Source organism: Otolemur garnettii, unplaced genomic scaffold (assembly GCF_000181295.1).
Source record: "Otolemur garnettii isolate 467f Iridium unplaced genomic scaffold, OtoGar3 scaffold00046, whole genome shotgun sequence".
Classification (NCBI taxonomy): Eukaryota; Metazoa; Chordata; class Mammalia; order Primates; family Galagidae; genus Otolemur; species Otolemur garnettii.
This window is the reverse complement of record NW_003852441.1, coordinates 10111511-10139230: the sequence shown is the minus strand read 5'-3', so window position 1 is coordinate 10139230 and position 27720 is coordinate 10111511. Positions and strand designations below refer to the sequence as shown.

General features: G+C 51.1%; 1 protein-coding gene across 1 annotated transcript in view; it reads left to right on the top strand.

Moving 5' to 3' along the window:
* Positions 1–1718: 1718 nt before the first annotated feature.
* Positions 1719–27720, top strand: part of LOC100954822 (netrin-1) — a 75370-nt gene continuing 49368 nt past the window's right edge. Inside the window, exons 1-3 of the mRNA XM_012806031.2 lie at positions 1719–2060; positions 18338–18487; positions 21537–21590. Of these exons, the coding sequence (XP_012661485.1) occupies positions 1814–2060; positions 18338–18487; positions 21537–21590 (451 nt within the window). The 5' untranslated portion in view covers positions 1719–1813. The remainder of the gene's footprint in view (positions 2061–18337; positions 18488–21536; positions 21591–27720) is intronic.

Genomic DNA, 27720 nt, shown 5'->3' with positions numbered 1-27720 from the left:
CTGTCTCCAAATACAGCATGCTTAAAGTCTAAAAGGAAAGCTCTTTATTAGTGGAAATAGGAGTGTGGTGTTTACCCCTCTGGTTTTTTTCTTTAAGTATATGAATTAAACATATATATCTTTTGAGATAGGGTCTCACTCTGTCACTCAGGCTAGAGTACAGTGGCCTGATCATGGCTCATAGCAACCTCCAACTCCTGGGCTTAAAAGATCCTCCTGCCTTAGCCTCCCAAGAAGCTACAACCACAGGCATGCACCACCACGCCCAGCTAATTTTTTTTTTTTTATTTATTGTAGGGAAGAGAGATGGGGTTTTATAGTCTGGCCTTGAATTTTTGGTCTTAAGTGCTCTTCCTGCTTTGGCCTCCCAAAGTGCTAGGATTATGGGCATGAGCCCCCAGGCTGGCCTAAACACATATTTCTTTAGATATTCCATATGAATAGAGCATAAAATTGTGCTATAGCGTGACTAAGACTAGGCCAGATCCCAGGTGGAGTTACGTGGGAAGCCTAAAGAAGGCAGGTGACGGGCAATCCTGCTGTGGTGAGAGGAGGGCTGTCTGGGAATGGCTGGGTGCTCAGGCCAGGCCAGCCAGGGTGGAGGTGGGCTGGAAAGTGACATTGGAATCTAGACATGGAGGATGAGAAGGATGCAAGTGGGGGGAGAAAGGAATGTCCTGGGAGGAAAGGAGTGCTTATGAAAAGCCTCAGAACAGAATCCTCGCACATGGCTCTAGAAAGGGACCAAAGTTTGCAATAGCTGAAGGATAAAGACTAAGAGGCTGGAGGGGAGGCAGGACCAGCTTATTCAGAATTCTGAAGGCCATGCTAAGTGATTTTGACTTTATTTCGATGGGCATATCCAGGTTGGTACTCAGAAATCCTGCCCTGGTTACAGTGTTGGGTGTAGCCTGCAGTAGTCCCCGAGGGAAGCCTGCAGGGCTCTGTTCAGGCTACAGGGAGCCCAAAGGGATGAATGGATGTGGGGCAGGCACCTCTGGGTCCAAACAGAGACCCCAGATCTGAATCTGGAAATATTGATTTGGGAGTTGGGAGCACAGGGATGGTGAGGGAGGAAGCAGAGGGACTCTGGAGGGTGTTGGGGTAGGGGGAACAGGGTGCTAATTCCTGAGCAATATATATAGTAGGGAATGGGTGGAGGGAAGCCTGGGAGGGAGGAGAGCCAGAGAGGATGATGTGGGTCCTCTTGGGAAGGTGCCCAGAGCAAGACTGGAAGCGATCCAGGTTGACAGTGAGAGGGAAGATGGTGTGGTGGGCCCCAGTGTTCTCGGTGGCAGGAGAGGAGAAGAGGCGTGCAGGCTGGTGTCACAGTGCCGCAGCAAGACTCCACAGACTGGGGTGAAACTCTGGACAATCACTGTTCACAATTCTGGAGCCTGGAAAGCTAAGATCAAGGTGTTGGCGGGGCTGGTTTCTGTGGAGGCCTCCCTTCTTAGCTTGCAGATGACCATCTCCCTGTGTCCTCGCACAGTCCTTCCTCTGTGCATGCACAGCCCTGCTGTGTCTGTGTGTGTCCTAATCTCTTCTTAGAAGGACACCAGTCAGATTGGAGTAGGATCCACCATAAGGGCCTTGTTTTAGGTTACCCTGTCTCCAAATACAGTCGCATTCTGAGGTACCAGGAGTTAGGACTTCAACGTGTGAATTTCTACAGAGCATCAGCCATGGTCCTGTGAGGTGCTCGATGAATGCTTGTGTGTGCAAACAGGGGGCACTAACAAGGAGCTCTAAGAGCACAGTCTGGCTCTCTAGCTCTGGCAGTGGGGTGGAGGGTAGGAAGCTCTCGCCCCACATGGGTGCCCATCTCCTCAGCAGCCCCTGCCTGATGTCTCTCCCCGTCCTCCCTGCAGCCTGTAACTGCAACCTGCATGCCCGGCGCTGCCGCTTCAACATGGAGCTCTACAAGCTTTCGGGGCGCAAGAGTGGAGGCGTCTGCCTTAACTGCCGCCACAACACTGCTGGCCGCCACTGCCACTACTGCAAGGAGGGCTACTACCGCGACATGGGCAAGCCCATCAGTCACCGGAAGGCCTGCAAAGGTAGGCTGCACGCCCAGGGGGCCGGGGCTGGGGTCCCTGGGAACACCTGTCCTCCCTTCTCTTTCCTCTCTCCTTTTTGGTTTCTTTTTTCTAGTCTCCATGCAAATCAGCATAGACTGGGTCTCTCTCTTTTACACACACACACACACTCGGCCTCCCTGGTATTTGGAGGTGTAAGCCAAAACAAAGGGGCGATGAAGACATGGCTCAAAGGAGAAGAAAGGAGAAGGTGTGATCCCCTGCGAGGGTGCAGGGCTCAGCCCGCCAGCACCTCCCCCTCAACCCCCCTCCCGGCTTCTCCTCTGCACAGGTGTGCTGCATACCACAGGGGCACGAGTCATGTTCTCAGGGCTTACTTTTGGGACAAAGGACCCTCTTTTACCAAACACAGGCAGATGCACTTCTTTGGATATGTGTGCACCACCCAGACCACCCCCCCCCCCCCCCCCCCCCCCGCCGCCACAGTCACAGCAAGGTTGGTAGTTTCAGGAGCAGGGTCTCAGAAAGAACATTTAATCCATCTGCAAATAGCTTTACTTCTGAGGACAAAAAAAAAAAAAAAGAAAAAGAAAAAATTAAAAGGAGACAGGAGACTCTATTTTTGTCCACTGAAGCAAGCAGTAATGTTTCAACTTTCTGATGTTTGTTTTTCTCCCACCATCAAAAATGAAGCAATGGTCAGATGACTCAGGAGCTGTTGGAATGATATTGGAGGGTGAGAACCCCACATTCGCTTTTGGGAATTCTAAGAACCAGGGTTCTCCTGTTCCAAAATGCTGAGGGCTAAGGCCTGCTGTGAGCATAGCTCCCGAGAAGACATTTATTCCTCTGCAGGCTCTTGGGCAACATCTTAGTGTGGACAGGGTCCTGACATGGGCCCTGTATTGGCCCAGACAGAGGGTCCTGAGCCATGGCAGACTTAGGCCCAGGTGGGGAGCTGCAGAAACACTTGTGTGGTCACTGCTTAGCCCAGGGGTCCTCAAACTTTTTAAACAGGGGGCCAGTTCACTGGCCCTCAGACCATTAGAGAGCTGGACTGCGGGCCCCAGGATGAGCTGGCAGCTAGGCAGGACAGGCAGTGGCAGCAAAAACACCCGGTGGGCCGGATAAATGTCCTTGGCAGGCTGCATGTGGCCTGTGGGCCGTAGTTTGAGGAAGCCTGGCTTAGCCTTTGAATGAAGTGAAAGCACCGTCTTCGAAAGCCATCAGATGTAGGGCACTTGTGCCTAGGACTGATTTCCTTATTTGCAGGGCCTTCTGCAAGATAAACAGGGGGCTTATTCAAAAAACAATTACAAATTTCAAAACCGGGACGGACAAGTGCGTGATCTGCTGAGCATGGGTTCGATGAAGCTGACCTTGCTTATGTGAATAACTTCTCTCAAAAACTAGCTTTGCTATCTGTCTCCTCCAAGAGAAATCCCTTCAATTCCAAATGCACAGGGATGAGTAGGATGGCTTCCAAGACGAAAGAGAGTTCTCTTTCCATATCTGTGGACTTACGGCTGCCTCTGGTGGCTGACAAGAGAAATATGAGCATAAAGGTAGCTGGGCTGTTTCCCCATCAAAAAATTCACTATGTCAGGTGACAATCCCCCAGGAGACTTTGAGAAGAGAATGGGAAGGTGGCCCAGGAAAAGGGACCCAAGAAACATCTGCAGAGTCGGGAGGGTGTGAGCAAGACAAGACCTGGGAGGGGTGGCTTTGGGTTTTCAGAGAAGACATTGGAAGGTATCCTTTGCCTGTGCACAGTGTTTGCTGTCTCTCTTCCACAAGCCAGTGGTCTTGTAAACAGCTGGCTTGCACATAGATTTCTTGGGGGTCCAGCCAAAAGAAAAAAATGATTTTAACCAGCAGCATCCACTCGAGTGGGCAGTCCTGCTCCCGTGGGTGAGGATGTCTGGGCTCTACCAGGAAGGGCATTGGTCATTTCCTCCTGTCAGGCCAGTTTCTGCTGTCAGAGCAGAAATGTGTGTCCCCAGAGTGGCAGGAAGGAGCAGGTTCATCTCCACCAATCCCCTGTTGCTGTGAGCAGGGACAAGGGCTGTGTGTTGCTTTTCCCCACTCAGAGTGACTGCTGTCAGGAAGCCACAGGGTCCTCAGCCTGCAGCCTATTCTCCAGGGCTCTGCTGCTCTGGCTGAATTGTGCGCACGCGCTCAGCTTACTTTGTGTGCTTCTAGGAGGGTCAGAGAAAAACAGGTAAGGAATGCTGCAGCCAGCCTGGGCGGCTGTGTCTTCCTTCCCAGCTCTGGATAGCAGCTGCCCCCAGTCTTACTGGGAACCCTGGGAGAACTTACAGGAAAGGAAAACCTAAGAATGGATTCTTCTCAGAAAGACACAGGCACATCCCGCTGAGAATCTGCGGAGGGAAATGTTGGCACTCTGATTGCTGACTGGGGAGGAAGGACAGTACTTTAGGGAAGCTGCCACCTGATTGGTGGGGGGGTGGGGTGGGGTGGAAACAAAGCTTCAAGGATCCTGCCTCCTGATTGGTGAGGAAAAACGTTGCCTGAAGCACTCTGCTTTACTACTGGTAAGAAGAGATCTTCTCTCCAATTGATGAGCAAAAAACATGAGCTGAGAAGTCCAGCCATCTGATTGGTGAGGAAAGGTATCTCTTGAAGTTCTGGACCTTTTCCTCTCAGCTCTTCCCTTTTCTGGTGTCACTTCCTTAGGGGATATGGGATCTTCGAATCCTTAATTCCCTCAAGGTGCACTTCCCAGCAAAAAGAGACTGTGAGATCTTAACTAGCTTTAGGAGAAGTTCAGATGCTGGCAGAGAACATGTGCTCTTGAGAGCTTCACGTGGGGGTCCCTTGGTCACTCCCTTCCACCACCTCCCTAGGATTCTTCTGCCTTGTCTTCCCAGGGCCAGATGGTTCCAGGAAATGGTTCCTTGGGTGGAAGCATGTTGCCCCCAGCATTTTGATCTTTGCTGGTTTGCTTTCAGCAGCTTCCAAAATCTTATAGGTATGGTGCCACCCCCAGACCTAGGTCCTGAGACCCACCTTGGGGAGCCCACCATAGGCCTTCAGGTGAGGGCCACACACCTTTGCTTTCTGATAAATGTTACAGGACAACAGGGACAAGTGGGGGGTTGACTCCCAGGTTAGCTTGGGAATGGCCATCAGTACCCTCTTTTGCTCGACTTCTCAGGGCCTGGGAGGGGCACAGGCAGGGCGCCGAGGCCACCCATGCACTGCTGGCGATTGGTTGGCTCAGATCCTCACTCAGTTTAGAGCAGGGGTAGACGCAGACAAGAAGAGCTTGGGGCAAGAGCATTAGATTCCAAAAGTTATTATGTAGTCTCTTTGGGAAGTTTCATAGCAACAAATTTGTTGAGTTCTTTTTCCCCTCCCCTAGTTTAGAAGCAAACCAGGGCTGGCAGGGTTGGTGCATACAAAAGGCAGTAATAAACATGCCCAGGGAACAGGCGGCTGCACTCTCCAGCTATTCAACACAATTTCACAGCACTGGGACGGCCTCATTATGGCAAGGTCTGTTGTCCTATACAAAGTCAGATGAGATAAATTTCTCCCTTTTCTGCCTAGAATGGTTTGTGAATGATACTCGTCCTGGAATCTGTCAGAGGATAGGAGGTTTTGTTTACCATTTGTCTTCTTTATGGACTTTGGGGGCTCTCTCTTTTTAGAGCCAGCAAAGAAGACATTGCTCTTTAAACATTTAAGCCATGCCTCCATTGATAACAATATTAATTTATCATTTTCCCAAACCATCTGTGATGGATAAAGACATTCCAGGAGTCTCCCGTGAACCGAATTGCGATGAGAATTAAGAAATTAAGCACCGCCTCTAGCATCCCCATACAAAGGGCTTGCGTTCCATCTCACTGAGCAGCCTACAGTTAACAACGTGGCTGAAAGAAGGCCGCTAAGAAGGTGCCTGTGTCCCAGAGACTCAGGCATAAGCAGGGCAGAGCATCAACGTCCTCACCATCTAACAGTCTTTACCATCTGCCAGTACATTCCTGCACTCCCATCCACCCTTTATTTCTTCTGGCAGCTCTGCCCACGGGTGGGAAGTGGGAGGAACTGAGCGCCTCAGTCCTGTCCCCTTCTGGCTCTTTTGGACCACTTTGTGTGCATGAGGGCAGGGGCCCATCTTTCTCATTTGTGATTCTCGACTTTTAGTTGGTGGCCATGATCAGCATCGTTTATCTCTAACTTGGGCTGATTCTCACCCTTCACTGTACTGTGGAATCACCTGGGGAGAGTTAAAATACTCCTCCCAGGGACCACCTGCAGAGATGCGGGTTTAATTAATGGGTCCAGATGAGGCCTGGGCATTGGGAACTGGAAAGGCTCCCCAGGTGATTCTAATGTGTAGCCAAGGCTACAGACAGCAGAGAATACCAAACGGAGGTGGTGAGTTGCTCTTGGGGATGTTGATTAAAGGAAGACTCACAGGTGGCCTGGCCCCCAGGACTTATTCTTTTGAGGGGAGAGATTTATAAGCAATGAATTTAAGTATTTTTATGACTCTCTCAGTGAAAACTCAAGTTGAGGGGCACGGGTGTTTACATTTGTAAATCTGGGAGTTTAACAGTGCAGCCTGATGCCACAAGGTCCAGGTCAGGGCATGAGTCATCAGTCGTCACTGCCACATAGTGTGTGCATGTGCCTGCACTTGTGTGATTTGATTATTTGAGGGTTTAATCACAGCACGTCAAAGTGTTTGGGACTCCCACCCCTCCTGGCCTTCCTGACTCTGAGGCAGTATCCATACACCCTGCAAAAGCCTCAGGAACACCCTTTCATTTGGGAGGTCCCTTGTCACATTTCCATTTCGTCCTTTGGTGGGGGAGGTACAGAGAAGAGGGCTGGTCACCTGGGGCAGGAAGGTTGTTAGTGGTTAGAGCAGCCCCAGCTTTGAGGACAAAGACACCAACCCAAGGAGTGGCCTCCATTATGTTGAGGGAAGGCCAGCACCTACTGGGTGAGGAAAACCGATGCCTTAGACCAGGCGTCCTCAACCTATGGCCCGCCTGGGACATTTATCTGGCCCACTGGGTGTTTTTGCTGCTGCTGCCTGATCTGCTTAGCAGCCGACTCGTCCCGGGGCCTACAGTCTGGCCCTCCAATGGTCTGAGGGACAGTGAACTGGCCCCCTGTTTAAAAAGTTTGAGGACCCCTGCCTTAGACCCTGCAGTGGGAGAGGAAATTCCCAGAGACCTGTGCTGGTGCATCTTAGCCCTGTTACCTGGGACGTGGGCATCAAAATCTCTGTCTACTGACCGGATGCAGTGACTCATGCCTGTAATCCCAGCCCTCTGGGAGGCTGAGGTGGGAGGATCCCTTGAGCTCAGGAATTTGAGACCAGCTTGAGCAAAGTGAGTCCCTGTCTTTACTAAAAATAGAAAAATAAGCCAGGTGTGGTGGTGCACACCTATAGTCCCAGCTACTTGGGAGGCAGGAGGATCACTTGAACCCAGGACTTTGAGGTTGCTGTGAGCTAGGCTGATGCCATGGTGCTGTAACCTGGGCAACAGAGTGAGACTGTCTCAAAAGAAAAAAAACAAACAAACAAGCCATACCTCTGTCTGTCTATAGATTTCGCTCCGTGTTTAAAGTCCCCAGGGTATCAGGCACATCTCCTGAGATCTCTCCATTTCAGTCACCTTGTCTGTGGAATTATATTCAGATTCTGTGTTTCTGAGTCCCTTCCAGTTTGACATTCACATTCCGCATGCTCTTCTTAGTCAAAATCTTATGGGTCCTTGATACAATAGAACAGTTCCCTGTAGAGATGAAGTTGGTGATGGGTGACTCAGAAAAACTGGTAAAATCAGGTGGAGGTGGTTTTATTTCAAGGTCCTTGCCCATGAGGAGAGCTTCAGATCTTGTGACTTGCCCACATGGTGCACTGTGCCAAACAGGGACTTTGGGGCCCAGCCCTGCAGCTCATCCTCTGGGCATCCCTGACCAGTGTCGTCACCTCCCTGCATGTGGGTGCCCTCATCTTTCAGGCCTGCTTTCACCCCAGATGCCATATGGACCTTCCTGAAGGACCTCTAGGATCCTTGAGCAGAAAGTACTTATGATGTTTGAGCCCCCCAAGTTAATAATGGGGGCTCCAGGTTTGGTAGCTGAGGTGTTAAGAACATTTTGCTTGGGAAATAGATAGTGGCTTTTTGGCTTTTGCTGCCAGGATAGCACTATGTGGACCCCATCTGACAGTCTTGGGATAAATAGCTTTCAAAAGCATGGAACTTACTCAGACGGTGTGTCGGGTTCCACCTCTAGGCAGGACACTTAACCTTTGGAGTTATATTTTCCTCATCTGAGGATAGGGATACTAGCCCCTCTCCCTCCTCAGGTTAGGGTGCAGATTACACAATGCAGAGGACATCCCACTCCTTACACATTAGCTATCATGATTATATGTACAGGTCTAGGAAAACAGAACAAGCAGGACCCTTGACTGCTGTCAGTGTACAAAGCAGACACCTCTCCTTTGGCTCTCTGATTGTCTTAGTCTTTCCATTGGTGGTGATCTTTGGAAGAACTGGCCCCTCATGCTTGAAGGGCTTAGCCTGGTGTGGATTTTGTGGTCACTTCCCACAGGATTAGGCTGGGCGCAGACAGTGTGATGTCCTGCTCCATCACACTCTCTCAATGAAGATTTACATGCTTTGGGAGCAAGTGACAAAAGGTAGAGACGTACCTGGCAGCTGTTTATGGAGGCCCAGCTTGGAGAGGTGGAGACAGGTTGTGTGCATTCGGATGTGGTTTTAAAAGTATTACTAAGAAAGACAAGGTGGTACCTTGGGGACTGCCTGACTGGACTAGGGCTTGGAGCTGGATGTGAGGCCAGAGCTGGCTCTCGAATGACCTATGACTTCTCCCCCACTGCACTGTCCAGCCTTCCTGCCCCAAGCCGGTATGAAACGCATACATTCTCTCTCTGGAAACCATTTGCAGGACCTTTGTCTCAGCTGTAAAACAGGTGCAGGAAGACTATCGTTAACTAGATCACGGAGGGTCAAATAACCCAGGTTGGGATTACGGGCTCCCTCCCTTTTCCACTTCCTGCTGTCTGCACCTTGATCTGAGAGTGGCAGGGCAAGGCCAGGCTGTGCAACTTGAAACATTTATTCTTTTGTGCCTGGTTAGCAACTGCTGGGGCAAAGGAAAATGGAGCTTGGGAGGAGGTTGACACAGACAGTTGAAATGAAGTTTGGGGATTATCTGTGGATTTCAGTGATTCTCGCTCCCTCATTAGCGTGGAGAATTCAAGGGTAGCTGAGGTTGCAGATGGCCTAGGTCGGTGTCCTCAAACTACGGCCCATGGGCCACGTGCGGCCCGCCGAGGACATTTATCTGGCCCGCTAGCTGTTTTTGCCACCACTGCCTGTCCTGTTTAGCAGCCCACTTGTCCCAGGGCCCGTAGTCCGGCCCTCCAACGGTCTAAGGGACAGTGAACTGGCCCCTGTTTAAAAAGTTTGAGGACCCCTGGCCTAGGATGTAGGAGGCTGTCATTCTCACTTGCCTCCCCATCCTTTTCTCCAGATGCAATGGGTAAGAGAAGTGTCCTTTCCCAGGTGGGAGGGGCAGCACACTGGCTCCGAGTTCAGCTCAGATCGTAACTAGACTGTGCTATTGACTCAGCAGATGTTTAGGGAGCCCCTGCTACATGCTAGATGCAGTCCCTTGGAACTTGCTTTCTGAAAGGAGATTGACAATGAACAAACAAGGGGAAGAGGGTGATGCCTATGGCTCAGGGAGTAGGGTGCTGGCCCCATATGCCAGAGGTGGTGAGTTCAAGCCCAGCCCTGGCCAAAAACTGCAAAAAAAAAAAAAAAAAGGGGGGGGGGGAGATAATTATCAATTTGGCAAGTTATAAGGAAGAAATTAGCAGATCAGGAGAACTGGGGGAGGCTGCTCTATAAGGGGGCCCTGGAGTGGCTCTCTGGGAATGGGATGTTGGAGGCGAGACCTGGAGTGTGGGGAGAGAATAGCCACACAGAAGCTGAGAGTAGAGCTTTCCAGGGCAGGACCAATGTCTGGAGGCAGGACAGGGCATGGCAGGCCCTTGGTCAAAGGCAGGAGAGGGAGGAAGGGGCAGCTCTTGGGAGTCTGAAGGGGAGGGGGGAGTCCCGTTGTGAGCACGCCGGGAACCAATGGAAGGCTGTGAGAAGAGTGAACCAAGTGATGCGCCAGGCTTACTTTAGGAGCACCTTCTATATGATAAATGACAGGTAAGGAGAAAATACTTGCATACCCATATATAGTGGAGGACTTGAATCCCAATGATGTGAGGAACTCTCAGAACTCACTAGTTTGAGACCAGCCTGGGAAACATAGCGAGACTGTCTAGATAAAAAATAAAAAAAATTAGCCAGGCGTGCTGGTGCCCACATGTAGGCCTAGTTACTCGGGAGGCTGAGGCAAGAGGATTGCTTGAGCCCAGGAGTTTATGGTTGCTGTAAGCCATGATCCTGCTACTGCACTCAAGCCTGGGTGACAGAATGAAACCCATCACTTTAAAAACAAAACAAAACTCTCAAAACTCATCAGCAAGCCTGGGTGCATGGCTCACACCTGTCATCCTGGCACCTTGGGAGGGTTGCTTGAGGCTAGCAGTACAAGACTAGCTGAGGTGACATAGGAAGACCCTGTCTCTAAAACATAAAAAACCTCAACAACAAGAAAACAAACAACCGGATTAAAAATGGCCAAAATACTTGAACCGATACTTCATCAAAAATAGACAGATGGCAAATAAATACATGAAACGTCCTTAGTCATCAGGGAAAAGCAAATTAAAGCCACAGCGAGCTACTACCACACACCTGTTAGAATGCTGAAACAATAATGTGTTGGCCATATGAGTGCCGCTGGGAACAAGAACAGCGGGAACTCTCATCCACTGCTGGTGGGGACCCAGCAGGGCATAGCAGCTCTGCCTAACAGTTTGGCAATTTCTTATGAAGAAAGGCCAGCCATAATACTCAGGAATCCCACAACTAGGTGTTTATAGTAGAGAAATGAACATTGATGTTCACATAAAAACCTATACACGGATGTTTTTAACAGCATTATTCATACTAAGCAGTATGAGTAATGACCTCAAACTGTAAAACAACCCGGTATGCTTCAAAAAGTGAGTAGATAAATAAATGGGAGCCCGTCCGCACAAAGGGACTGTACTCAGCAATGAAAATGAATGAATGCTTGGCTCAGCACCTGCGGCTCAGCGGCCAGGGCACTGTCCACATACACCTGAGCTGGCAAGTTCAAGCCTAGCCTGGGCCTGCCAAACAATGACATCTACAACAAAAAGATAGCCGGGTGTTGTGGTGGGCTACTTGGGAAGCTGAGGCAAGAGAATCTCTTAAGCCCAGGAGTTTGAGGTTGCTGTGACACCAAGGTACACTGCCAGGGGTGACATAGTGAGACTCTGTCTCAAGAAAAAAAAAAAAGAATGAATTCTTGATTCATGCAGCAACTCAGATGGATCTCAAATGCGTTTTGCTAAGTGAAAAAGGGCCGTCTCAAAAAGATCACACACTGTATAATCCCACTTGTACATCGTGTGCACATAGACGTTATATGTACGGACAATCCCGGAATAAACACTTTGAAAAAGGCAAAGCAGTAGAGTCAGAGAACACATCAGTTGACTGGACTAGGGGAGGGAGTTCTCGGGAGTGCTGAGCTCTTCAGATCTTGGTTGTGGTGGTAGCTCTAAGAATCTATGCATGTGATAAAACCCATAGAACGTATACCCCAAAGAGAGTGAATTTTACTCTGTGTAGATTAAATAATAAGAATGTGCAAATAAAATAATGAGAAGAAGAAGAAACTCCATCCATAGGATTTTCTGATGTTGTGTCTTTGGGTCTCTTTATTCCCCATCTCCGGAACCTTGAATCTCCACACTCACTTAGAGACCAGTGCCTCTGGTCTCCAGCATTCCCTCCTCCTCCCCAGACCTCCCCCTTATCCCGACATGCGTCTGACTGTCTGATGGCTTCCCCAACATCTTGCCTTAGGTCCTCTCCATTGCAGAACACCCTAACGGCCTCCATTTCCCATGTTTCTTTTTCTTGCTGGTCCTGCAACCCTGTTTGGGGGAATGGAGAAGAAATGGGTGCTTGGACATCTCTTTGTGCCTGAGCATCTTCTCCCCAGTGCCACCTCAGGGGAAGAGTCCCACCAGGTTTCCCCTGAGAGTCCTGACTCCCACAGACATATGGGGACATGAGAAGCCTTCAGATCTTGTTGATTTTTTTATCTAAAGATAGTGGCCCTTGCTGTCTCTCTGGGCTGCTCTGATGGCACAGAGCATGTTCCCATCCTTGTGTTTAGTGGCCACCAATAAGCCTGGCCCATGTGACAGGTCTGCCTGCAGGGTTCCACCCAAACCTACTCTTTTGTGGGTGGGGTCTAGGCTCACAAACCATTTCCCCCAACTTAGGAGGGCCATAGGCAGATATGGCTCTTTGACATAAGCTGCAGGCCTTGTAGTCTCATGAGGCTTTAGGTTGGCGCCAGGGGTCTGCAGTCAAGAGTCCCACACTCACTGCTAGAGCAGCGTCCCAGGATCTAGGCCAGAGTGATTCCTCTCCGCCTCAGAAGCCTCGTGATGACTAGAGAGGGAGTTTTCCTGTCAGACTTCGGTGGGATGATGCCTCCCACACCAGGTTTTGAGCACATTCTTCTTCTGGACTGGGATAGAGGCCTGTCAGCTGTGGGCCTCCCAGCAGGCCTTGGGGGACCCAGAAACACTCCCTACCCAAGGCCTCTGCTGACACCCTTCAGGTGGCTGGTCTGCAAGCTGTGGTGTCTGTTGGGAAGCAGAGCAGGAGGGACCCTAGAGATCATGGACGTCCTGATAGCTGCTCTGTCAGCCCATGGGGGTCACAAGGGGGTCCTCAGAGACACAGGCTGCTCTGGACGGGGGTGCCCTCCCCCAGCAAAGGTGTTATCTTCCATAGGGAGCTGGGGGGTGAAAAGGACCCCAGGCTGATTGCTGCAGTTGGGAGACGATCTCCTGTCTGGTGAGTTCAGGGACTGGCCTGGGTGAGCCCCTGGGGAAGAGGATGCTCACCGTGGCTTCACACCCGGGCATTACTCAGCTCCAGTTGCCAGAACAAAGAGCCCTGGACCAGGTGGCTTAAACAACAGAGATATATTTCTCACAGTTCTGGAGCCTGGAAGTCCAAGATCCAGGTATCAGCAGGGCTGGTGTTTTCTGAGGGCCATGAGACAAAGATCTGCTCCCTTCTCCTTGGCCTGCAGATAACCATCTTCTCCCTGTCTTTGCCTGGTCTTACTATGCTGTGCATAGTAAGTCTATGACATAATACTAGACATACATAATACTACATAGTACTATGACATAGTAAGTCTATGTCATTATCCTCTCTTATTATAAGGACACAGCCTACTTCATGACCTCACTTTAAATTAATCACCTCTTTAAAGACCCTATGTCCAAATATATCCCATTCTGAGGTGCTGGGGGTTAGGGCTTCAGCAGATGCCTTGTGTGCTGGGGAGGGGGGTCACAGTTTGGCCCACAACACAAGGCTAGGCCAGAAGCTGTCCTTCATGAGTGGCCAGATGCCTGGGTGATAGTCATGGTGATGTCTGGAGTGAGGGTGGGTTCCACAGTTGTTCCATCTCTCCTGTCTTGCCTGGATCCCTAGAGGGGCAGGTGCCCAGCCAGCTTCTCTCTCCTCTACAAGCTCAAGCAGGTGCCATTGTAGGGTCCTGCCTGACTCCAAAAGCCCCTGGAGTCAGGGTCCTCAGGAAAAGTAGCCATACTTCTTTTTAGAAGCCCAGGATGGAGTGAGCTGCAGTGGAAAGGGAGCCAGCCTTCTGAGAGCTATCCCCTCTCCAGTGGAGGCCAGGAGCTTGCAGGAACCCAGGACAGTGAACGTCAGAGGGAGGGAGCACAGCAGGGCAGCTACTTGGGCACAACAAGCCAGGAGTCAGAACCTTCTGGGCTAGCTATGCCAGGGCTCTCCAGAGCTCCTGGATGCCCTTCTCTTCACTGACAAACCAAGTGTCAACAGATTCCAGCACAATGCAGGCAGGTGCTGGTGCCTTAAGTAGGCAAGGCCATTGGTAGGAGTGTATGGAAGGCCCAGTGTGCCCCACAATGGGAGACCTCTCCTCTGACCCCTCAGGGAGGACACCACAGTGCATTGCCACAGAGGGAGTGATGGCTCTGGTTCCTTTGGAGCCGCTATGGAGACTCAGCCTCAGCCTAAGTTGGAAGTGATTTTAGTGGGAGTGTGGACTTCTGACCTAACAGATGGGCTGCCTGTTGTCCAGAGAGGAGAAGGCACTAACCCAGGGTCACTGACAGGGCAGGGTCCAAACTGGGGTCTCCTGTCACCCATCTGAAACCACTTGGGTCATCTGAGCTGTCGGTCTCTGTGTGATGGCCCAGAACAAGGACAGTAGGGCTCTCAGCTTCATGGAGAGGCTCTCCAGCCTGCTGTGTTTGTGGGAAACATGACCCCCCTGCGTTCTCAGGGACCTGGCCTTCCATCTGGCCTCACCTTTCCCTTTATGGAAAAATCCTTGGGTAAACTGTTTCCCATGACCAGGTGCTGCCTGCTCCAGGCAAACGGGTGACCTGCCATGGAAGCAATTGACCTCCCTCTGAAAAAGGTGGCTGACTTCCAGGGAAATGGGAGTCACCAAGCAGGCTTCCTGTGGTAGAAGATGTTCTGATCTAGGCCTGTGCTCTCAGAAGGATTGGGGAAGCTCCCTCTTCGACCCCCCAGTAGACTCCCTGCAGAGGAAAAGACCTCCACTCACCTGGCATTTGCCTCCTCCCAGCTCTCTCCACCCTCCCTCTGTGTGAGTCTGTGAGTTTCTTTCTGTGTGTGAGAGAGAGACAGTAGGAATCTGTTCGTGTCACTGTATTCCTGTGTGTGTGTGTACGTGCATGTGAGTTAGGAATTTCTGTGGTTTCTGTCTGTATATCAGGGTTCATGACTTTTGTCTTCCTAAGAGCTAGGCTCTGAGGCTTCCTTTGGACTCAGAGTCTCTTCCTTTGATATTCCTGGTCAGCCTCTCTCTTCTGTGCTGTAGAGGAACTCACCATGGGGGTGTTGTCTTCTGTCAACTCTCCCTACACCTTGAAACTCTTCTTTGCAGAGGGGATAATTTGAGCCATTCCTATTGATGAGTTTTGGGGGAAGTTCTTACTGTGGGGTCATTTTGCTGGGAATTGAGAATGAATTCTATGTAAGTCTGTTAGGATTGCATTTGGCTGCAAGTAACAGAAAACCCATTTCATGTTGGTTTAAATGGATGAGAGCTTATTTCTCCTTGCAGGACAAAAGGACCACAGAGGTCATCCAGATGGGGCGTGGGGCCTGAACGGTAACCTCAGAGCCCCAGGCCCTTTCCATCTCCCTTCACAACACCCTTCTCCTGCAGTTTTCCTTGCTAGGCTCTGGTATTCTCAGTACAGTCATGCTCATTTCACAGGACTGTTGGGAAAACCAGAGGAAACAACACTTAAGAGTGTGGATGAGCAAGTGGTTTACAGGAGCCTGGTGTGGGTGCTGTTGCTGAGGAATGCTCTGCCTTGGGCATAATGAAGACGGGGTAGGTCACACTGCCCTGGAGGCATCTCAGTGGCCTTCTGAGGCCCCTACTTTTTAGGACCCCAATGACTATCCTTCCTAGAACAATGATTTGCTGGTGTAGAAGCAAAGTTAGCCTGCTGCCTCTATTAGATCAGACTAATGGGTCAGAGTTTTTGCAGAATCTTAGGAGAAAGATTTGGAAACCTGGCAGCAAGCATCAGCTCGCATTGAACCAAAGGATGGGCCCTTAGGAAGTGTCTGCCCAGAGCTGCCTTGCTGTTACCGAGGTTGGCCTTTGGCTCTGACAGACCTCAGCTGGCGCCCGGCTCCTCCGGCTGTGTGCCAGCCCAGGCAGCTGAGCAGGTCACCAGCTATGAGGGGCCCCTCAGGGGAGAACAATGCCTGGTCCTCCTACCTCCACCCAGAGTCTGCTCTGGGCCGGCTCCTGCCAAGATAAAGACAGCCTGAGCCAGTGGTGGCGTCCACATGGGACTTGGCTCTGCACCTTCAGTGACCAAGCAACCTTTTGTGACCTTCCCCAGCCAAATTTGAGGAGCTACAAGTTACTGGTTCACAGCTGTGTCCCATCAGCACTGAGGAGAGAACTTCTTGGCACGAACTTTAGAATTACCAGCAGGCCTGCAAAGAGGGCCAAGGGAGGTCAGCTGGCATGAATCTGTGGAGTCCCACGTCAGGGGCTTGGGACTGTGGGTCCCTGTGCTGTGGCTGTTCACATTTACAACTTAGAGATGCCTCCCTTCCCATCCTAGAGAAGACTAAGAGGCAATAGGGAAAGGTCAAGGCCCTCTCCAGCCATGCCCTTCTTAGTAACCTTCTCAGTGTGCCTCAGGGGCATCAGGGCTGGGTCTTCTCTTATGAGTGAAAAAGACCGACAGTGGGAAATGAACTTGAATTTAGGGTAGACTGAGGAAGGTAATGTCCTGACAGAAGGTTTGACTGCTTTCTAGCAGGGGCAGACCGGAGCAGTTCCCTCTGCTCATGTGTGTCCTGAGACAAGGAACTAGGGGGCAAGATGTCCTGCAGGTGCTGCTCCAGCCTGCCCCCCGCCACCCCTCCCCAACCTGACAGGGACACGCCTGGCCAGGACCCTCACTCTCACAGTTTTTAGAAGCTTTTGCATGTCCAGACACAACTTCAACAAATAATTCCTCACATTCTTCTCTCTGCTTTCCTGCCTCCCTCCCTCCTCTTCCTGAATCTCCTCAGGAACCACTCCTGGGCCCAGGACTGGCTGGGAGGGGCACTGTTTTATTCACAGACTGGCCCACCCTGCAGGGAAGGTCTCCTCAAGCTCTTTCAGCTCTGCTTTCACTTGTGTGCTTGGATTATTTTGTGCCTTTTGGAGTAAACACAGAACGGCCACAGGGCACCAACTGAAGTCTCTGCAGGGCGGCCTCTCAGGGACAGTTCCCCACCTCTTCCAGCATCTTTGGGGAGGGGGCAGGCAGCACATTGGCTGCCCTCCTTCTGCCCTCCCCAGCTTTCTCACCACGCTCTGAGGCCACTGCCTAGGTTCAGGGAGGCAGAGTGTAGCGGGAAATCCTGGTGTTCTACACCTGCTGGTGTGGCCTGTTCTTGCCCAGAGCATCAAGACATTTCCCCCAGGGTCCTCTGGCTGCTCCATTATTGGGATTGGGTACAGTGTGACAGAGTGAGCAGCCTCACTTCTCCATTCCTTGCAAACTGGGGAGGGGTGTGGGTGGAGCATCAGCATCAGAGCCTTCCTCACCCCTCCACCTATAGCATGGCCGGCCCTTCTTGGGAGTTTCCTTTACCGCTCCCTTTTTTGTGCATTTAATCAGGGTTTGGCGCCTGTAGTTCAGTGGGTAGGGCACCGGCCACATGCACTGGGGCTGGTGGGTTTGAACTTGGCCAGGGCCTGCTAAACAACAATGACAATAACATAAAAAATAGCTGGGCGTTGTGGCAGGCGCCTGTAGTCCCAGCTACTTGGGAGGCTGAGGCAAGAGAATCACTTAAGCCCAAGAGTTTGAGGTTGCTGTGAGCTGTGAGGCCACAGCACTCTAGCGAGGGTGACATAATGAGACTGTGTCTTAGACAAATAAATAAACTGAATTATCACTGTGGCCCTTCTAAGTGCTACAGTTTATGGGTTTAGTGATCCAGAAGCCTGAGGCTGCAACTGCTTGGCTGCAAAGGGGAGGAGAAGGGAGCCTGGGGAACTGCCTTTCTCTGTGACCCCCTCTGACCTGGCAAACTGTAGGGCTTTACAGCCCCAGACCCCGTTCTTCCCACCTGCAGGGCCAGCATGGAAACCTGGCGTCTGGGTGCTGGCTGAGGACAGAGTGGAATTACATAGACTTACCTTGTCCAGGGAAGATGGCCTTCAAGTCCTGACCCACTCAGGCAGGATCAGGGCTGCAGGCTTTGTGCTCCTGAAAACTTCTGAATGCAGGCCTTCCTCCCAGGGCTTTGGAAGGCCTTCCCAACTTCATGTTCCTGCTGCCAAAGCAGGCCTTTCAAGTCAGTCCATTCTGGTTTTTATTCCCCATTTCCAGGTGGGCAGGTGGCCAGTATCAGAGCTCTGGAATGTGTGTGGGCTGGGCTGGGCTGGGCCTGCCCCCCATCTCTGCTCTTCCCTGGGGTGGGGGGGCCTGCAGGGAGGGTATGCACTGGCCCCTTCCACCCTCTAACCTTCCTGTTGTGCGTTCTCCACAGCCTGCGATTGCCACCCTGTGGGCGCTGCTGGCAAAACCTGCAACCAAACCACTGGCCAGTGTCCCTGTAAGGACGGCGTGACGGGCATCACCTGCAACCGCTGTGCCAAGGGCTACCAGCAGAGCCGCTCTCCCATCGCCCCCTGCATCAGTACGTGCGGGCTCCCTGTTTGCCATGTCTCTGGCTGGGGTGGGGCTGAGCCCTTTGGGGATGCTGATTGCTGATAATCCAGGGTGATCACTTAGCGACACCACACTAGTCCCAGCAGTCAGTGCCCGGTGATTGCTGAGTCCCCATGGGAGATCCCCCAAGTCTGTAGAGTTCTTGCAGAAGAAGCTGGGGGCTCAGCAGAGCCAGCCTGTCTGTGGCTCTCTGTCCTGACACACACTGAGTCTCCTGCTCTAGGTGTCTCCGGGGTCCCATTCTCATGCCCACCTTAACTCCAGATCTGAGGTGGCCCATATTAGGGGCCCCCACTGTTGCTGTCCATGGTACATTCAGGACCTTTGAAGGAGCTGGGCAGGGCTCCTGTGCACAGTACTTACATCCTTCATGAAGGATAATAGAAACCCTGAGGGTCCTGGAGGCCTTGCTGGGCCAACCATTAGCCCCTGGGTTGCAGGAATGTGAGGAGGGGGTGAACAAGATGGCAGGGGTCACTCAGGAGGCTTGTCCCAGCAGGGTTTCAGAATTTTATATCTGGTGTGGTCACTCTGGTGTCCTGAATGAAAGATTCAGGGGGAATCAAGCCCTGTTGGGAGCTATCACACCCCTCCTTCCCAATTTCTTGTGCACAGCTGACCTAGACCAAGACAGGGGGTCAGCAGGGCAAGGAACGGAGCAAATTCCAACAGACAAGGCAGAGCTCAGGAGAAAGTCTGATTCTCTAGAGAACAGAGCAAACTCTGGCCTCTGGCCCAGGGAGTTGGCTGCTGACTGTTTTTGTATGGCTTGGTGATTTTCGCTTTTTTTTTTTTTGCGCCTGGGCTAGAGTACAGTGGCATTAACGTAGCTCATTGCAACCTCAAATTCCTAGGCTCAAGCTATCTTCCTACCTCCCAAGTCACTGGGGATACAGGTGTGCACCACCACACCTGGCTAATTTTAGTAGAGACAGGATCTCGTGATGTTGCTCAGACTGGTCTCAAACTCCTGCTTCAGGAGATCATCCCACCTTGGCCTCCTGAAGTGCTCAGATTACAGGCATGAGCCATTGTACCCAGCCCTTTACCTGTTTTAATGGTTGAATCAAAAATCAAAAGAAGACAAATATTTCATATATCTTTATATAAAAATTATATGGAATTCAAAGCTTAGTGTCTATAAATAAAGTTTTCTTGGAATCTAGTGGCTTTGAGACTTTAATGCCATACTTACTACCTGGCCCTTTTCAGAAGTCATCTCATCTCTGCTTTAGGGATTTTAAGCATCCCTTAGCTCTGTGTGGGCACTTACATCTATGGTCAGTCCTGAGAGTCACGTGGCCAGTGCCAAGGGGCCACAAGCACAGAGACTGGGGCCCTCCTTCACACAAGCCACCTCCAGTTCCTGGGAGTAGCCCTTGCAGAAACCCACACCCCCCAGCAGGTGGGAGCCTTAGACGTTTACACTGTCCAGCTGGGTGTGGTCTTCACTTCAGGAACATGTTGGCTATATTGATTATAGCAGCTCTTCTGATCAGTTTCTGAATCAGGAGATGTTTCCACATGGCTTTTGCAGGCCATTGCTAATAACACATAATCAAGGCCCGAGCCTTAGGGAAGAGAGCTCAGTATCCATCCAGAGAACAGGCTGAAATGGTTTTCACACCACCCCCCAATTGCTAGTCTCACAACTTGTCAAAACCTCTCTCTTTTGTCTGTCCAAAACCTGTGAGGTGAACATTTTTTAGGAAGTGAGGAACTTTGGAGTTATGAAAATATGGGGGGAAACTGAGGTCACCCTCTTGAAGGAAGTTATCTTTCAGGTTGCTCAGAAATGTCTGGAACCAACATTGCAAATCCCCAGGTAGAAAGACCAAGTCTTAAAATGATGCTGATGTTTCGGAATCAGAGGTCAAAACCTTAGGAAATGGGAATTCTCATCTCCTAACACTCTGCCTTCTCCCTTCCTCTCTGAAATGGGCTGATGCCTGGCTGATGCATTTCCCCCCAGAAGTCTGGCTTCTGATGCTCAGACAGTGCCTGGTGGATGAGTGCCCTGTTGTGGCACAGCCCAGGATGGCATGGGCCCTCCATGTGAGTCCCAGAGCCAGGTGCTGAAGTTGGATGGCCAGAGGGACTATTGTGGTCAAGATTGCCACCTTCGGTGACTTTCACATTTGACCTGCTATTCCATTGTGATCCACCAACCCTCACGTCCTAGCTGATCGGGAGGGGCTGAGGTCATACCCCAAAGAGTCAGATGGTGGCTTAGAGTCATGGGGTTTGTGGTCACTGAGCAGAAGAAATGAATCCCTTCCCCTTATGGACTTTTGGTCCATGATTTGGCTCTCTCCAGAAAGAACTTGAGCTTTAACGCCCAGCAGCTAAACTGCTGATCAGGGGAGACTAGCTGAGCCTCCTTACCTTTTTGAGGTTGCGTCCAGGCAGCAGCAGAAAGGGATTGCTATTCCAAGTAGAGAGAGAAGAATCAAAATGAAGCTCAGGCTTTAATCAGGCCCTTACTACTTCTGTGCTTGTGAGATGTGAGTCCATGGGAGCCTCATGCAGACCCTCTCTTCACGTGTGAGGAATCTCCCTTGGGCCAGTTCCCAGCCCCCTCACATGCCATCCTGCCAAGAGATTCTTCTCCACCCCAGGGTTGATCTCACAGGTGAGCAGGACCCAGGTAACCACCTCATGATGTGCAGAGGGGCTTGGGCAAGCCGCCTCCTCACCCTGGGGCTGAGCCAAGTTGACAACACGCAGGTACATTGCACACACCAGACCAGGGAAGGTTGGCTTTATGTGGCCAGCTCACTCTGCCCTCTCCCCTTCATAGCCAGGAGCCATCGTGATCCTGCCAGGAAAAAGGGACAGCTTCTGAAGGAGAGCGAGAGGACACCACTGCTCACTTTCTTCTCTCCCCTGACGTTTCCCTTCTTGAGCTGTGGACGGGAAAGGGGAAGGGAGGGTCCTGAGCTGGGCTCATTTGCTAAGGGCAAAAATAATGTTTTCTTACCTTGTTTTCCCTTACACCTGTCCTGAACCTTGAAAAGAGATCCCCGTAGCACCGCCAACCACTGTGGCCAGCAGCGTGGAGGAGCCTGAAGGTGAGCGGTCCACTCCCTCTCATTGCTCTGCAGCTGTGAGGGGTGGGGGGTGGGAAGGATGTTGGAAGGCCCGGGCTCCTCTGTAACTCTGTCCTGGCTCTGCTGCAGGTAGGTGGCACCTCTTGGGCTGCATTGAAGAAGGTGGAACCACAGGGTGCCTTTTGGTGACTTCCCCTCTGAGAATGAAATAGAGCCGCTTTCACTGGTGCCTTTCACCCAAGCCCAGAACCCTAAAAATTGACTCCCTCTGACTTGTGCATGAAAGTTGAGAAGCTGCCTGCCCACCCAACACCACCTGGGTGGAGGGCCTGTAACTCTCTCTGGGGGTTGCAGAGAAGAACAGGAGCTCTTGGGCACAGGGGAGGCGGGGTGGGGGTGTACACAGAATTCAGGGGGCCTGTGAGGTGGGGTGGGAGGAGAATCACATTGTCCCTTTCACTCTCCTTCAACTGAAAATTGAGCACAATGGAGGCTGCAGACCTTAACAGGCCACAATACCTGAGACTTGGTCACCAGTGGAAAGCACACTTTTCACATCACGTTACAGTTGATTCATGAATTATTGTTTATGCTCAGTTAATCTTTATTAGAAGTACAGAGATAATGTGACTATACCCGGCTCTTTAAAAGACACTTGGATAACTCTACCTTGGTATTCATTTCCTTTGTCATGCTTGCATTTCACTTTAGCATTAAGAAAAACTACTCTGAGGAAGGGTCTGTGGGTTTCACTAGTCCGTGGCACAAGAAAGGTTGTACAGCTCCGGCTTTGTCCATGCAGAAGGCATGAGTCCTGCTGGATGGGGTCCCCGGGTGAGACAGATCCAGGCCTGAGCCCTGGTCTGGGAGTCACATGCAGCTCTTGTGTGCTGGTACTTAGGATAGGAAGGTAGGGCAGGAAGTGACAGTGGGGGCCCACCATGGGCACCCTGCTGGCCTGGGGATCCTTTCCCTCTCTAGATAGAATGGTAGTGGGGGCCAGATGCTGTGGCTCACACCTATGATCCTAGCACTTTGGGAGGCTGAGGCAGGAGGATTGCTTGAGCTCAGGTGTTTGAGACCAGTCTGATCAAAAGTGAGATCCTGGGCATTGTGGCAGGCACCTGTAGTCCCAGCTACTCAGGATGCTAAAGCAGGAGGATCGCTTGAACCCAGGAGTTTGAGGTTGCTGTGAGCTGTGATATCATAGCACTCTACCCAGGGCAACAGTGTGAGACTCTGTCTCAAGAAAAGAAAAGGAAAAGGAAAGGACTCTGCTGGGGGGTTGGAGAGCTTGCAAACTCATGTGGTGGCCGGAATATTTTAAGATGCAGACTGGATTTTGGAGAGTATTGACAGTGCACCGGGAGCTTGAGAGCAAACAGATTCGGAACGTCCATGTGCCTAGTCCATAGACAGCCTTCAGATAGGAAAAGACACAAATGTGTTTTAGGTAGCCCCAGAGGCCAGCTACAATGGGGAAGCCAAGAGATAGTGTGATCTGGGCATTGTCTGCAAAGTCTTCAAGCACCTTTGTTTGCAGGTGGGATGGCGATGGGAGGGTTTGAGGGACGCAGCCTCACAGGGTGCCTGGTGGCTGGATGACAGAGCCAAGGCTGGCATGAGGAGGCGCTCTTTGTCATAGCACAATTCAAAGGAACACCCCAAATTATCCAGCTCTTGAAGCCAGAAAACACTGAAATGAAATCTCGACTCTTGCTCTCCTTGATGTGATATCTGTCATTACCTGACAATGCCCTGCCTGAATGACACTCACCTGGACATGGTCTCCAGCCTGTGCATGTGGTGGGGGGTGCGGCTTCCCAGCAGGAGCCGTGTACACAGCTCATCCAAGGGGCAGCACTTAATGATCACTCCCTCTGTCTCTGTGTCTCAGTCTCTCTGACTCTTTCCACTTTTCGAGTCTTTGCCTCTTGACTTATTAGAGTTTCTCGTAGTGGTTTTGGGCTTTCTTTGTTCCAAATCAGAAATGAACAAATGGGGAGAAAAGGTAGGGGATGACTCCTGAGATTTCTGATGGGCAATAAGGAGCGAGGATAAAGCATATGAGATTCTTGCTTTACCAGACAAAAGATAGAGCAACTACTGATAAACACTTGTAGCATCCTCTTTTAAAATGTTTACGTAGCAGGCCTTGGCTGCTTAATTACCTTTTCTGACTTTTTTTGATTTTGTTACTATTTCCTTTCTTTCTTCCAACCTTTTAAAAACAGGATTTAAACTGAAGCACGCAGTAAATAAACATCCTTATAAGGTGCTTTCCTCCCTCGAGGGGCTAAGTGAGCAGGGTGGAAGTTTGTAGTGATGCTTGCAGCCCTGGCCAGACCCTTACCAGCCTGCCCTGGGGGTCTCTGATGCTCCCTTTGGAGAACATGAGCCATCCCAGGGCCATGGGGCCTCCTAGCCCAGAACGCCTAGGCTTGCCTTGTCTTGGCAGCTGAGACATTGTGGGCAGGAGGCCAGGAGGGCCCTGTGGGAAGCAGGCCTCGGAGCTCAGTGCTTCCAAACCTGTCCACTCTTGCAGTGTTTGGATAGGGAAGGCCTCTGTGCGAGGCAGCCTGAGAAAAGCTTATTTACTTTTGCCTGCGTAACAGGAGAATTAATAAGCTGCGAATTTGTTCTGAGAGCTGATGGATGTAACCTTACCCTGAACTCATCCCCTTGAAGGGCCAGCTCACTCAGGGAATGTTCCTTACCTGCTCACTGAGCTAGCTGGTAAGCTGTCATGAGGCAAGGAACATGGTGCCCGCTGGAGGTCTGGGGCAGGGGAAACAGGCAGGAAGGGAGAGGGGACCACCTACCCAAAAAAGGTATTGTGCCCAAGGCTTCCTCAGCACATACAAAAAACTTGCCGGTGTTTTTTTTTTTTTTTTTTTTTTTTTTTTGAGACGGAGCCTCAAGCTATCTGCCTGGGTAGAGTGCCGTGGCATTACAGCTCACAGCAACCTCCAACTCCTGGGCTCAAGCGAGTCTCCTGCCTCTGCCTCCCAAGTAGCTGGGACCACAGGCGCCCGCCACAATGCCTGGCCATTTTTTGGTTGCAGCCGTCATTGTTGTTTGGCGGGTCCAGGCTGGGGATTTGAACCCGCCACCTTAGGTGTACGTGGCTGGCGCTTTAGCCGTTTGAGTTATAGGCGCCGAGCCAAAACTTGCCGGTTTTTGAGGTCTCCATACTCAGGGTTAAAAAAGGAACACCTGCCTCCTTGCTTGCCATCAACTTGAGGGACATTCTTGATTTGCAGATAGTTTGGTGTTTTGAGGGAGGAGCACTGGATTGGAGCCAGGAGGTTTGGGATTGATCTTTCATTGGCTGGAAGCATTAGGACCATGCAACAGCTTCTTTTTCAGTTCCTCTTTAAAGAATGAAGGAGCAGGACCATGTACTCCTGGGGGCTCTCCTTCTCTTGGCTGTCTGTGGGAGTAACGACTGACTCCCCTGCTGGGGTTTCACTCCTCAGAAGCACCTCCTTGGTCTCCTGCCTCTGACAATCCATTTTTCCCACAAGCCCTTGCAGAGGCCCATAGGCTGAGGTGTGGGAAATAAAATGGCTGGCTGCGGCAGGGAGGGGCTGGTTTGCAGCACCTACTGCTTTCCTTGGTGTAAATACCCCTTCTAGGAGGGTTCAGGCTCCCCAACTCACTATCAGTGTCGCCAAATGTAAAGTCAGGGTGAGATGTGTCTGGTTGGCTCCAGAACCCACCCCACCACTGCCCAGAGCCTTCTGCTGGAAATGGAACACAGAAACCCACAGGAAGGAAGGTGAGCAGAAGCTGGTCCCACTATTGGGCACAGAGAAGGGAGCCAGTCAAGTCCTGGGCTTCCTCCCAGTAGGGGCCTGGAGTCCTCTCTCCGGATCCTGTCTTCCTGGTGCTTACCTCATTTGGGGCCTTCCTGGTACCTTCTGCTAATGGCCCCAGCAGCCCCAGCCTAGACGCTGGGCAGCTTCCAAGGACACCCTTGCAGCCCTTCCAGGGAGTCTAGAGAGAGACATCCAGGAAGCCCGGCAGCTGAAGCCCCCAGGGAGGAAGGTGCTCCGTCCTCAGGCACTGCCAGGTGTGTGTGGCAGGGGGTGGGAGGTGACCTTAGAGATGGTGCCATCTGGTGGTCTCACAGTGCCTCCATTTTTTTCGTTGAAGGAAATGTGGTTTCTGTGGACCTGCAACTTGGATAAACATAGATTAGTCTCATTTTAGGCTTTTGTTTACCAAGATAGGGAAAAGGTTGGGTAGATACAGGAAAATGAGCTGATGTGGCCTGAGAGCGTTGTTGGTGAGGTGTGGGGGTGGGGTGGGGTGGGGTGGGATAAGAGGGTAGAAAAGGCGTGAAGTTGGGAGTCTGAGGCCTGAGGCCTGCTTGACCTCTCCAGGGTTCTTCCTTGTGAAATAGGGTAATAATGACCCTGACTGGAAGGGTGGTTAGGATTCCACAGGCTGATCCCAGTAAAGCCTTTCATTCAGTGGTGGGATTATTGTAAATGTGCAATAAAACCCAATAAAACCACATGAAAAATCCAAACAACCGTGGTCTAATGAGGGGCTGAGCCAGCTAAGATTCCTACCAGCTTCTCCATCCAGGAAGGTGGGGTTTGAGGTGGGAGGTGTTGGCATGAGGACCGGTGTGGAGAGCTGGCTTGGTGGTGTGGGGCTTCTGAGAAGACTGGGAAATAACAAGTCGTGCTGCCTAAGGCAAGAGCAGGGAGGGGACTGCTTGGTTGGCCTTGGCACAGCCTTCCAGCAGCCAGTGTTAGACCCTGGACCAAGCAGAGAGTCAAAGAGTAGAAACTAAGTAAAGGTCAAGTTTATAGCAAAAAGCTGGAGACAACCCAACTACCCATCAATGGATGACTGAATAGAGAGAATATGGGACATCCATACACAGGGATATTACTCAGCCATGGAAAGAAATGAAGTACTGAATTGTGCTATAACATGGATGAACCTCGAAAGCATTGACCCAGGAAAAAAGAGAAATGGATTCTGGCTCAGTGAAGAAGGATACTAAATATATATGCATGTGTGCGTGTGTATTGCTTACTCCATCCTAGGCACTGTTCAATATGCCGTTAATCATTTCATCATCTCTTCTACCCACAGAGGTTGGTACCTCCATTTTACACAGGAGCAAACTGAGGGACAGAGAGGTTGGTGAGCCCTAGGAAGCAGCATTACTGGGGTTCTGGCCGGGGCTGCCTGGCCTCAGGTCAGTCTGTGAGGGGTGTTGACTACTGTGGCATTCTTCATCTCAGAAGTTAATGTTGTTGGGCCAATTTGGGATATTTAAAAAAAAATTCCTAACTATGTTGTAGTAGCATCAGACTAGGAAAGAAGACAAACCCACATGTCCACTGAGGATAACTTGAGACCATGGAGGGCAGCTGATTAAAAGCCATTGCTTTATGCAAGTGCCAGGTAAAGGGGCTCTGGTGAGTGTGGGTGGTTGGCGCATGGGGCTGGCATGTGACTTAGGCTGTGGGTTCTGAGTATGGGAGAGCTGTTAGCAGAGCATGGACCTTTGGCCACAGTGCAGCCAGAGTGAGACTGAGCAGATGAATCCACTAATGCTAGAAAATGGGTGGGCATCAGAAAAGGCAAAACAACAGCAACAAAAGCTACTGGCAGAGAATCAACTGAAAATGATTAGAATAAGAGAATTCTGCAAGGAGACCACTGCAAAATTAAAGGCCAGGAGCTTTTCTTTCATATCAGCAGTAACTAGATACAAAAGAGCATCTCATTTAATATACCATAGGCTGTCTGGCCTGTAGTGAGTACTCATGAAAGCACATCATTTGTATGATAATGGTAACAGTCTCAACTAGAATATCAATAATAATACAGAACACACAGAAACAAGTGTAGCAGAGGAAGTACAGACTGTACATCAAGAAAAGGACAAGGCTCGGCGCCTGTGGCTCAAGTGGCTAAGGCGCCAGCCACATACACCTAAGGTGGCGGGTTCGAATCTAGCCCGGCCCGACAAGCAACAATGATGGCTGCAACCAAAAAATAGCTGGGCGTTGTGGCGGGCGCCTGTGGGCCCAGCTACTTGGGAGGCTGAGGCAGGAGACTCGCTTGAGCCCAGGAGTTGGAGGTTGCTGTGAGCTGTGATGCCATAGCACTCTACCCAGGG